We start from the raw sequence: 12,564 nt of genomic DNA, 5'->3' as shown, positions 1-12,564 counted from the left end.
CACTCGGCTTGTGTCTTGATGAAGGTCATTTATATCTATGGAGGATACAAATGGGTGTATGGATTCTCGAATGACTTGTACAAGTTGGACACCGCCACAATGGTAGGGTCTTTAATTTACACCAGAGGCGCTCCACCGCCTGCTACATGTTATCACTCTGCCACCATCATCGGGACACATATGTTTGTATTTGGGGGCTCTATAGGGTCTGTCCTCTACAACGACATCCGAGTGTTTGATACAGAGACTAACTGCTGGCTGAGCACGCCTTCTGCACAGCCTCTTCCAGAAGGCCGCGAGGACCATTCGGTCTTTGTCTACAATGGAGAGCTGTACGTATTTGGTGGCACAGCCATGTCTCGAAGCTTCAAGGATTTCTGGAAATTTAATCCAGTGACCTTCTCCTGGAAGAAGGTTCAGCCCAAGGGGAAAGGCCCGCGTTCAAGGTCTCACATGTGCTGCTGCATGGTGGGAGATCGCATCATCTTTGTAGGTCACTCAGGCCTGTACGTCTTAGACTTGAGTCCCAGTATGAAGACGTTATGCAAGCTAGCAGTTATTCAGTACAGTCTGAAGCAGTCTGGACTCCCACACAACATCAGGTGGGAACTGGCAGCCATGACTACCGTCAGCAACAGCATGTATAACCTCAGATCCACCGTCCGCCCAGGCTATGGAATCTGATCATACTGTAGTACATCTGATCCTCTCATCCGCTCTAGTGCCTGCTGCTGCATTAACCCATTAAGACCGGAAACGCAGCACGCGTGTCATTTTTAGATCTACAAGCTCGTAGCACTACGAGCTTGTAGATCTGTTTTTTTTTTGCGGGGATTCTACAAATGTCCTCTAAATCCTAAACCTTTTATTTTTGCCAGACCCAAGGGGTCGGCCTACATGAGGCTTTGTACCTGTTTTCTCCATACATGGGCATATCCCCTTTGCCCCTAGGCCCCAGCCATAAAAGGCTGTCCCACTTTCGTCCATACATGGGCATACACAGGCTGACACGTCATGTGAAGTCCGGCTTATAAAAGTCTGTCCCCCTTTCGTCCATACATGGGTATAGACACAGGCTGACACGTCATGTGAAGTCCGGCTTAGCCGTGACGTAGTGCTCTGATCTTATAAAGTACTTATTCTGGGTCTGGCAGAACCAGGTCTCCTGGTCTTGTTTTTAAAACGTATGTTGCTGCTATATCAGTGGTTCTCAAACCTTTTCATGTCAAGGACCCCCATGTATATGGCCGCGGACCCCCATCTCAAAATGTTGTTCCATGGACCCCCCAGAAGCAAAGATTTGAGTTAAAAATGATCGCTTTAAAAAATATATATATATATTCAAAGATTTGCACACATTTTCAAGATTTTTCAAAAAAATAGCACATCTGCTGTACAAGCTCATAGAGCGGCACTCAGTGCCGCTCTATGAGCTTGTAGATCTGCTATTTTTGAATAGCCCAAAGAAACCTCAAAATGACAGATATGCGTTCCCGGTCTTAAGGCGGTTACACACCGGCGAATATACGCAAAATTCGGACTCGTTCCGAATAATTAAAAGGCGCTTTTTTCGCTCCGCGAAACTGGTGTGGAAGCTTGCATTGACTTTATAAGGTTTTTAAAAAAAAAGTATTATTCGCATGAAAAAATTCCCCCCGGTGTGTAAGGACCTTTATAATGGAAATTAAATCTGAAAATCTACTAAAGACTGTGAGTGAGGTTATTTTTTATGTCAGTATTGCTTGGAATCAACACCCGATTAAGTTCAGAGACTACAGTTCCTGACCTGTGTGGTCGAGCTCACCAAACCTTGAAGCCATGACTACCAACAACAATACAAAGAAATATTAACGAGACTTGGTGTCATAACAAGCATGGCTTCCATGTGGATGACACTCTCTACACTCTCAAGTGTTACAGACCTGTAAGGGTCCATTTGGTACCCCTGGTGGTTCACTGACCCTTTCTATGACAGGGGTTTCCCAGACTTTTTGGCTCGAGACCCAAAAGATACACTTGATGTCTCCTCGGGCCCCATACCACTGAGAATAGCCGATCTTCAAGCTAACAACGTGCCGTGATGCGACGTGTTGTGAGCATTTTGTGAGCATTTTTTATGCATTGAAGTGATTTTTTTAAATGTAGGAAACGAAAAATAAAGGGCTATTTACTCGCAACCCACAAAAATGGGTAAGCGACCCACTGTTTGGGAAACAGTGATCTGTGACGGCATGACTCCAAATTTGAACAAGGTTTCAGCCTGTGAATATGTGTAGCTACTTCCTTGGCCTACTGGCGGTGTGCACAGGATCGGTACGCTGATTGGTGCAGCGGTTTACCAACGGATCGCCTCACGTGGTAAAAATTGAATACTATAAGAATACAAAAATTGTAATAAAACTATGGAAACATAGAGATGCTTTGGATAACGAAATGGACTCTTATGGCAGATGTCATCAGAAAACATGTCTAACCTCTTAAACCCCATATGGTTGATTTGGAGTTCCTCAGGGCTCCATAGTAGTGTTTTTTTTTTTTTTTTAGTTTTCTGTTATAGTGGGGAAAAAAGCTTTCGCTGAAAATAGCAGATCGACAATTTTTGTGTTGGTAGCATCAAAGCGACTAGAACAGGGATGCTCAAGCTTTGTCATTTCAAGGACCCCCAGTTTTGCCTTATGCATTATAGGCCACGGACCCTCATTTAATATTTGCGACCCCCACCTACACTGTAAAATCAGTGTTCATTTAATAAGGGATTGTAACAGTCAGTAGCGCAGCGACAATGATCACCTCATGCACCTGGTTTCCAGCCGAACAAAGCCAATTGTGTTCGTACCTAGACTTCCAGGTTCCAGGGGGTCCCTCAGCAAAATGTGTTCATAGATTTTGAATACCGGACATGTACTTGTAACCAGTGTTGCATTTGCTCATTCATTGCACGCAGTACCACGGCGTCAGCTCAAAGATTGTTCAGGAGCACGCGCACGCACATGCATCGATTAAAAACAACCCTCAAGTTCACACCTCAACAAAGTTTGCAAAAGCTGCCGACCTCCGAGTGTCACATCAGCGTGAATTAACCCATTAAGACCTGAAGCCGATTCTACAAATGTCTTCTAAATCCCAACAGTTTTCTGAAAAAACATATGTTTCTATATCAGTGGTGCTCAAACTTTTTCATGTTAAGGACCCCCAAAATGATGTGTATTTGGCCGCGGACCCCCATCTCAAAATATTTTGTTCCAGGGACCTCCAGAAGCAAAGAATAGAGTTAAAAATGTTTGCTTTAAACAATATGTATTCAAAGATTTGCACACATTTTCATGATTTTTTTCAAAAATAGCAGATCTACAAGCGCTATGAGCTTGTATAGATGCGTTCCAGGTCTTCATGGGTTAACATAGGAATGAGCCTGGATGCATATCAATGGTAGCCTGGCATTGGCCAGACTGATAACGTGGATTCACTCTCACGTTCCTCCCCGGTATCAGTCTGGACTTCGGCCCATAGGGAGCGAGTATGAGAAATCAGAAAATGATCGGGTCAATCAGTGACTGCGTTTCAACTGCTGTCCGTACAACAGTGAAAAGCATCAAAATACTTTTCTGATTTCTCATACTCGCTCCCTATGGGCCGAAGTTCAGACTGATACCGGGAGAGGAACGTGAGAGGGAATCCACGTTATCAGTCTGGCCAATGCCAGGCCATATCAATGGTCCATTGTGTGACTAAATCCTGTGGTGTAGGTGTTAAGCGACGTGCGCGCGACGTCATTAAAATAGCGTCCCACCAAAGATGAAATCAACACTGCTTGTAACAGAGTATTGATGCTTTTATGTAACCCATTCAAACCGGGAACACGTCTTCTAAATCCTAACAGTTTTCTCAAAAACGCATGTTTCTATATCAGTTGCTCTGGTGCTCAAACTTTTTCCATGTCTAGGACCCCCAAAATGATACAGTGTGTATTTGGCCGAGGATCCCCTATCTCAAAAGATAGAAAGAAGCAAAGACTTGAGTTACAAATGTTCACTTAAAAAAATATATATATGTTTTCAAAGCTTTGCACACATTTTCTCAAGTGCCGCGCTATGAGCTTGTATATCTGCTATTTTTTGAATTGCCCAAAGAAATCTAAAATGGCACAGATGCGTTCCCGGTCTTAAGGGCTTAAGCGACATGCACGTGACGTCATTAAAACAGCGTCCCACCAAAGATAAAATCACTGATGCAACACTGCTTGTAACAGACTTATTTCTACAATAGAGTAGTGATGCCTTTACTTAACCCATTAAGACCGGGAACGCATCTGTGTGATTTTAAGATGTCTTTGGCTATTCAAAAATAGCAGATATACAAGCTCAGAGCTTGTATATCTGCTATTATTGAAAAAAAAACGTGAAAAAACGTGTGCAAATCTTTGAATATATATATAAATTTTTAAAGCAAACATTTTTAACTCCAATCTTTGCTTCATGGGGGTCCCTGGAACTAAATATTTTGAAATGGGGGTCCATCGCCAAATACATATATTTTTGGGGGTCCTTGACATGAAAAAGTTCGAGAACCACTGATATAGAAACACACGTTTTTCAAAAAACTGTTAGGATTTAGAAGACATTAAGTAGAATCCCCAGATGCAAAGATTTGAGTTAAAAATGTTTGCTTTAAATATATATATATTCAAAGATTTGCACAAAATGTTCAAGATTTTTCAAAAAAATAGCAGATCTACAAGCTCGTAGCGCGGCACCGGCTTGTATATCTGCTATTTTTGAAAGACAAAGTATAAGATAAGGGTTAAAGTGGTTAAAATCTAAAATGACAGATGCTTTCCCGGTCTTAATGGGTTAAATAAAAAATTTGAGTTATTTCATCACTGCCTGCTTTCAGCTCAGACACAGACACAGCGTTGAGACAAAGGGAGGGAATGACTCACCGCGCCGCTTGAGCTGCAAGGCATTCACACTCGGTAGTCTGGGACAGCTTTGGAGATTACATTAGTGGATAAAAGGAAAGAGTGAATCACCGCATTTCCCCCCATTCAGGGTGTTTTCATCTTAAGCCATTCAACCCGGAAACGTATCTGTGTCGTTTTAGAATTTAGCTATAGCCATTATTTTATACTTTGGCTATTCAAAAATAGCAGATATACAAGCTCATAGCGCGGCACCGAGTGCCGCGCTATGAGCTTGTAGATCTGCTATTTTTGAAAAATCATGAAAATGTGTGCAAATCTTTGAATATTTATTTTATTTCATAATATTTTATTTTTTGCCTTCTGGGGGCGTCCCTGGAACAAAATATTTTGAGATGGGGGGTCCGCGACCAAATACATATCATTTTGGGGGGTCCTTGACATGAAAAAAAGTTTGAGAACCACTGATATTACAGCAACGTACGCTTCTCTGAAAACTGAAAAGACATTTGTGGATGTGTTCCCGGATTGAATGGGTTAAGCTGTTTTTTGTTTTGTTTTTATTCGTATTCTTTCTACACAGTTTATTTCCAAAACTATTGGGTCAATATAAACGGCTAACACCTCATTTTGTAGCTCCGATTCTCTACAAAAAAATAGTGTTTACCTGGTATTTGCTATCACATATGATGGGACTGGGGTCCATTTTGATTCCTTTTTGATTTTACACTGTCGATTGGGTTGGTAGTATACTTTAATTCAGTGATTCTCAACCTCTTTTTCATTTCAAGGACCCCCAGTTTGATATATGCATTAACTCATTCACTGACAGACTTATTTCTGTCTGTGTTTGCCCGGTGCCGGAGATTTTCGTTTTGTATACCTTTTCAACTGGTCACAGAAAATGTATATCCGTTATGATCGTTTTGTAAACACACCCGGTATCAGTGTGCGTTGCTCAGATAAAAAAAACATCCAACCGCGATGGCCCCTTCTCTTGTAGCAGCACGTTGAAAATGCCATGTCTGGCGAAATGCAGGGCAAAAAAAGTCAACTCAAGATACAGCCGTTTTCATGAAAAAGCTAAACAGGAAGTGGACGGAGGAGGAAATCTTCGGATGACGTTATTTCCGGATCCGTGTGAGTAGAAAGTGAAAGTGATCACTCGGGTGATAGAGAACAGCGCAATCTTTTATAAAACCACTACAAAACAAAACGCGTCAAATTGGCACTCTGGGCCTTTGGGAAAAAACACGTCAAACACATAAATCGGCACTGATTGAGTTAAGCACGGACCCACCATTTGATACCATGTGTCATCTCTGCGACCCCAGAGATGGGACACCAGAGATGATCCTTGAATCTACACTGTAAAATCTGCAGTGTTTGTTTAACTCTGAGGGGACACATGATGTGTTGGTAACACATGGAGATATTGTATTTTTTTTCTTCTTCCAGACACTGCAGGTCAGGAGGAGCTGGAGAAGGAGAAGAGACGCCTGGTGATTGAGAAGTTCCAGAAAGCTCCGTTCGAGGAGATCGCTGCTCACTGCGAGTCCAAGGTAACAACACACACGCACACGAGGTTATTATAGTTAACAAAAACTAACAAAATAACAAAAAAAAAAAAAAAAAAAGATAACTAACTGAAACTTTATTGTGTTTACAAAACTAACTAAAACGAACTGAAATGATAGACAACAGGCCCTTGGCCTGAAAACTGTTGAAGAACCCCTGTAATAGAATAACAAATATTCTCAATTTAAAGGATAACATCAAGTTTATTAGTTTGATTAACACATTGGGTGCCAGAGGTTTATTAAAATATTATACGTTGAGTGCCTGCATTTCTTCCATCCACTTGCGTTATACGTTTTGTGCTGTAGAAGCCCCGACGCGGAAGTGCATGTAAACAAAGCGTGCGTGCGAGACGGCGGAGGGTCCCGACTAACGCCTGGAACAATAATATTTCCAACGCGATCCTCCATTGCAGCGTGATCGCCGATCGAAAACGTCTCGTTTCCACCACGTTAAAAAGAAATGGAGATATTAACTCTTTGACTGCCAGAGTATTTTCATAAAGTACTCCCCCAGTGCCAGCAATTTTCGTGTTTTTTTATTTTTTTATTTTGAATTTTTCTCATGAAAATAATTTAAGGACACATAATATAAAGACCCAGCACAAATACGCCACCAGAGAGCAGCACATGACAGCGTGATCATGTCGTTGGGTCTCTCTCACCCTTCTTCATAGATTAGACAAGGAAAAACATGAAAACGGATGTGACGTCACCCAGATTGTTTTGATCAGCGAAAATTACGTTGTGATGCACGACGGCGATGACTGATCGTCACCCAGACCATAGATTATAGAAGAGAAGCTGTCCGTTTGTCCGTTATACCGTGTGAAAACCCGTTTATTTACCTATTTTGGACGAAAATGACTGGGGAAAAAAATCAAAAACCGGAAACGGAATCCAGGCCATGAAACCGGATGCAGATGTCCGTGAAGTAAGTGGAACTTGAGAATAACATTGAATATTAAGCAGCATAGCGCAATCAGAGATTAAACAATGAACGCGCGTCCAGCGCGTCGAGCGCGTCGACGGCCAACTGGACAAAGTAGCACTTGACGCGTTATCGCGTCGTCCGCAGTCAAAGAGTTAAGCTTTTAGTCAAGGAGATAACATTGAAAACGCCGACCGGAAGGATTTTTGACATGGAGCCACATCCAGCCTCTTCTTCTCAGAAACTCCTTGGGTGATGTCAAAGTTTCGTTTTAGCGCCCCACGTGGGCCACTCGTATAAAAATAGAATTGGGTCAAAAACGGTCCGGACCGTTTTCGGCACTTCTCGTTTGGATCCTCAAAAACGGTCCGGACCGTTTATGGCACTCGATGTGTTAACTGTTGACCCCCCCTAGCTCAGTTATAGCGGGGGGACCTGAATCAACTGATTAAATCAAGACCGTCCTGATTCTGCCAACATTGTCCTGAAACATCGCTCCTCTGTCTGACAATAATACGCATCACGCATGCACACAGAATTTGAAAATTGAAAGTGTGGTCCAGCCAACAGACCAACATACCAACTCTGGACTCCTGAATCCATGTACAAACTACTTCACAAACGTCAATGACGTCCACAATCGCAACACCAGAGGGAGCTCCACTAATCATGTTCAACCCAGATTTGGCTCAAACAAGGGGTTAAATTCGTTGCCCTCCACACCCTCCTGTCTAGCGTCAGGGTCTCGTGCTCTAGCAGCGTTGTTAGCTCTGCTGTAGCCTGTCGTGCCGCAGTGCATCTACGTATGTGGTGCTGGGCTTCTTGCCTTTCCTGGCTTTGCCCTGGGTTGGCTCCCACAGTGTCAGTTTGCTTGCCATGCCACTAGTTCAGGGTGCCTGACGCAGTGCTCTACCAGCCTCATCCGTCTCTCTCCGACTCTCTCTGACTTTGTCTGTGACCCGTGGGCACATTTATGATGTGGTCCGTCCATGTGGCACCTAGTGCCAGTCGTAGCATGAAGTATACATTTGGGATTAAGCAGATAAAAAGCCACAAAGGACCCTCCCCCCACCCTTTTATTTAGTTGTTCCCCATGTCATCTGATGACCATACAGTGCTTAATGTGAATGTTTTGTATTTGTTGTTTTATTTGTTTGTTTTTTTATCCAGGCCAACATGTTGCATGACAGACTGGCCCAAATCTTCGAACTCACAATTCGGTAAGTTGCTCCTTTTCACCTTAAAAGCTGTGTGTCTGTACCCAGAGCTTTTTTTTTAAGTGTGGAAAACTTGGAAAAACATCACTGCAGTCACACCAAGATGCTAGAAAATAAACAGTAGGCTATTATAGTGTATAAAAGTTTTGAATTATGAAAAAATCCTGAGAACTACTGATTTAGAAGCCATTTGTAGGATCAGCCTCAGGTCTTAATGAGTCAATGTCTATAACGGTCATCTGTCTTCATACTCTCTTCATTCTTTGCTGTCTATAGGCCTCCTCCCAGTCCGTCTGGAGTGGTGTCCATCACAGCCGGTCACCCCCAGCGCCAGTCTGTACCTGTGTATGAGATGAAGTTCCCGGACCTGTGTGTCTACTGATCGACCACGCACACACACTCACACACACACACACACACACGCACACACATTTGTATTAATATACTTGTGAGGACATCATTAGGAGGGCGATTTTATGAATGCCATAAAAAAAGAAATGGCATGCTGAACTCTAAGCCTACAGACAAAAATAGCCGATCTACAAGCTCACAATGTGCCTCGCTGCGACGAGTTGTGAGAGCTTGCACTTCGGCTATTTTTGGTACACGCCATTTATCACGCATACATCAGGCATAACTCCAACCCTAACGGCTAAACCCTTCTCAACTTCTAGTAGATGTGTATAGTAGTACAAACACACACACACACACACACACACACACACACACACACACACACACACACACACACCGTGGTATATGTACAGCCCATAGTCACTCAAGTCCACAAATACAACTTCACACGGTTCCACAGAGTCGAAGGTTCTAAACCTTCTGATGGGAACGCGGGAACAACACGTATGTTCCAAAGCATGAGCCTCTCATACAAAACAAACAAACAAACAAACATACATATGAGCACGGAACTGTGTGTGAACACCCGTGTTCACAATTAACACATCGGCGCACATGTACCGAGCCTTCATTGTCCGCTGTCCACAGAAACAACACGCAGGAAGCAGCGGAAATGGAGAGAAAACTGTTCATATCATTTCAATGGAAAACGGACTTGAGTCGCGTGTCAAATCAAGTGACTGGAACGACGTCAAACTAAATGCTGAAAGAGTAGGTCCTTCATAATAAGCTCTATGCACAGCAGCCATATTGTGAAGACCTTCACAGGTGTTACCAATGATACTAATGAAGGCTCTGTTCCATTCTGGTCAAACAGAGTCAGGGTGCTGATATTGTGCATGTTGGCTCACTCTGCTACACCAGTGAGTCTAAAATTTGGGTCCAGGGTTCCTTAAGAGGTTTCCAAATGGCCCCTTTGGTTCCATTTGTACACTCTCAGAGTTATGGGGTCGTGAAATTGAAAAATCTGAGAACCACTGTGCTACACTAAATGGAACAGAGCCTTCATTAGTGTCATTGGTAACACCTGCAAAGGAAGTGAAACAAATATGGCTGCTGTGCATAGAGCCTATCTGGGTCCCATGCAGCGCCTTTTCTCATCTCACCAGGAGAAAAGCATGGTACAGGACTAAGACGAAAGTGTATAAGGACCGGACTCGTATGTACGACGTACTTGCCCCGGAATCTGTCTTTTTGTCGACCAACCACCACACGGCTTTCATGCCCTGGGAATGTAAAACAGATCTGCAAAGCGTCAACTTTACTTTTTCTCTAATCATAATAGAGATTTATCCTAGCATAAACGGTGAGCCAGCTACATGTTTTTTCGGCATGTGAAACCAGCTAATACACGTCTCTTAAGGAGTGTATCTTTTTTGTATTGAGCAATAAGCCTGATAATCATACAAAATGTAGCTATTTTGCTGCCAACTTTGTGGTGTTGTAGGGTAGCTGACCGGCAGGTTAAGACCACGTTAAAGCATTTCTTAGCAGAATAGTGGGCTCACCGCATGCTGCGCGCTAATTATCACCGTATATTAGTCCACTTAAAAGAAAGCAGTTAGAGGAAACCGATTGATTCATGTGTATAAAGAACATGGATAGAGGAAATAGCAGTATTCAAATCTTGAATATAAACAAAACTTGTCAGACTCGGAGACAAGCAAACCAGATTAACAAAAATATATTTATATTGTTTTTATATAGGCTAAAGAGTGTTTGATAGACATTGGTCATCTGTTTGTTGCTATTCTCACTCTCTTGGTACCCTCTATTTAATTAACGCCAAAATTATTAAAGGTAATTTATAATGCTGGTTAGACCTGAGTATGGCCAGGCCGACAGTCTTGAATTGAATGTAATTTAACATATAGGTACTGTGCATTATGTCGAACCTGGAGTTGCACTTGGCGATGTCTTTTAGTGTTTGTCTTCAAGTCTTTGGGCCGCAGAGTCGAACAAACCTTTTATCCAAAACAAATACTAAAGGTCTTCCATAGCTCCGCCTTTTTTTTAGAGCACTTTCATTGGCGTGTGTGCCTTTTCACACCAGCAAATTTAGCACATCTTATGAATGACTTTGGGCTTGTTTTCGTTTCTGTAAAGTTGCTTGTAAATATTGGGAGTTGTGTAGTTTTTTGGGCTTGTTTCTAAAGTGTAGTTGCTTGTTTGGACTTGTTTCTAAAGTGTAGTTTCTTGTTTGGACTTGTTTCTAAAGTGTAGTTGCTTGTTTGGACTTGTTTCTAAAGTGTAGTTGCTTGTTTGGACTTGTTTCTAAAGTGTAGTTGCTTGTTTGGGCTTGCTTCAGTATAACCACTTTAACCCATACATCTGCTATTTTCAAAAACAAAAAAAAGTTTAAATAAAACTACAAATATTTACAAGCCACTTCGCAGAAAAACAAGCCCAAAGTCACTTATAATAAACAGACTTGGCAACACTGCTGCCTTGTTGTCAAGTGATGTAAAAAAATCACAACAATGGGAGCGTGGTTTGCGACATTTGCTGCTGCAAAAGACGTACATGCCTTTCATTGTCCAATCAGAAGCCAGAAGTAGAACGGCGTCTGTAAACACGATACACAGCCAATCATAACGCACTGAACGCCCTGCCTCTAAAATATCATGGCACGGTCATTAACATGTTCAGTTTGAACAAAATTACACAAAGTACAAGTTGGAAAAACAATTATCTCCATTTACAAATTGATTGCTTCTGCTGGAAAGATGATATAACTGTAGTTTAATTTTGAGTTGATTTTGTAACTTGATAGCATAGATTATGTCTGATGAGGGTGATATGTTTTGGGCGATTTTAACTATTTTCATTGTAGCTTTTTTTGTGACATAACATGTGCAGCTGTGATCTCTCCCTATCTCGCTCTCATACAACCAGCAATTTATGACAATGTAAGCACAACACTTCTGAATGGACGGCGATGAGGATGATGACGATGATATTGTATACCTTAGTACAATACAGCCTACATTCCTATAAGGGATTTGAACTGCTTTGAGAGTGACATTTTCACTAGTGAAGGGCATCACACGCATTATCAACATGAATATCTAACCAGTATTTTGTAATGTATTACTCTACAAATGACTTTGGCTAGTAGCGTGTAATAAGTGGGTGTTATAGATGTCCTGGTTACTGCTACTTAACAATTTGTGTTATCGTATGCATTTCTGTTTGTTTGTTAGCTCTAGAGCCTTATTGGAGATCTAGATTTGGAAGAATCCAATGGAATTCAAGTCTTATATAAAATAGTCTTAACGGTCGGTTCCCATTCTGTGCTGTATATTCGTGGACTTGTTCATCATAACCTACTTCATGTAGAAAACCAAATCACGTCCTTTGCCAAAGACAGCGGTCACTTCCCTTCTTCCCTTGAATGTCTTAATAATAACAACTTAAACCGTATAGTCTTAGAGAACCGGACTTGAGTTACAACTGCACTTTAGTACCCCCCCCCCAGCTCTGCACCAAACCTCTTCGCCAAAACTA

General features: G+C 42.1%; 1 protein-coding gene across 2 annotated transcripts in view; it reads left to right on the top strand.

Annotated features, from left to right (window-relative positions):
• Positions 1-12,337, top strand: part of efr3a (EFR3 homolog A) — a 140,308-nt gene extending 127,971 nt beyond the window's left edge. For both annotated transcript variants that reach the window (XM_080439405.1, XM_080439404.1), the window contains exons 21-23: positions 6,377-6,480; positions 8,597-8,646; positions 8,920-12,337. In XM_080439405.1, coding sequence (XP_080295531.1) covers positions 6,377-6,480; positions 8,597-8,646; positions 8,920-9,025 — 260 coding nt within the window. In that variant the 3' untranslated portion in view covers positions 9,026-12,337. The remainder of the gene's footprint in view (positions 1-6,376; positions 6,481-8,596; positions 8,647-8,919) is intronic.
• The last annotated feature ends 227 nt before the right edge of the window (positions 12,338-12,564 follow it).

Source organism: Gymnoscopelus braueri (assembly GCF_963280865.1).
Source record: "Gymnoscopelus braueri genome assembly, chromosome: 10".
Lineage (NCBI taxonomy): Eukaryota > Metazoa > Chordata > Actinopteri > Myctophiformes > Myctophidae > Gymnoscopelus > Gymnoscopelus braueri.
The sequence above is the reverse complement of the archived record's forward strand: the minus strand, read 5'-3'. Positions and strand labels throughout refer to the sequence as shown.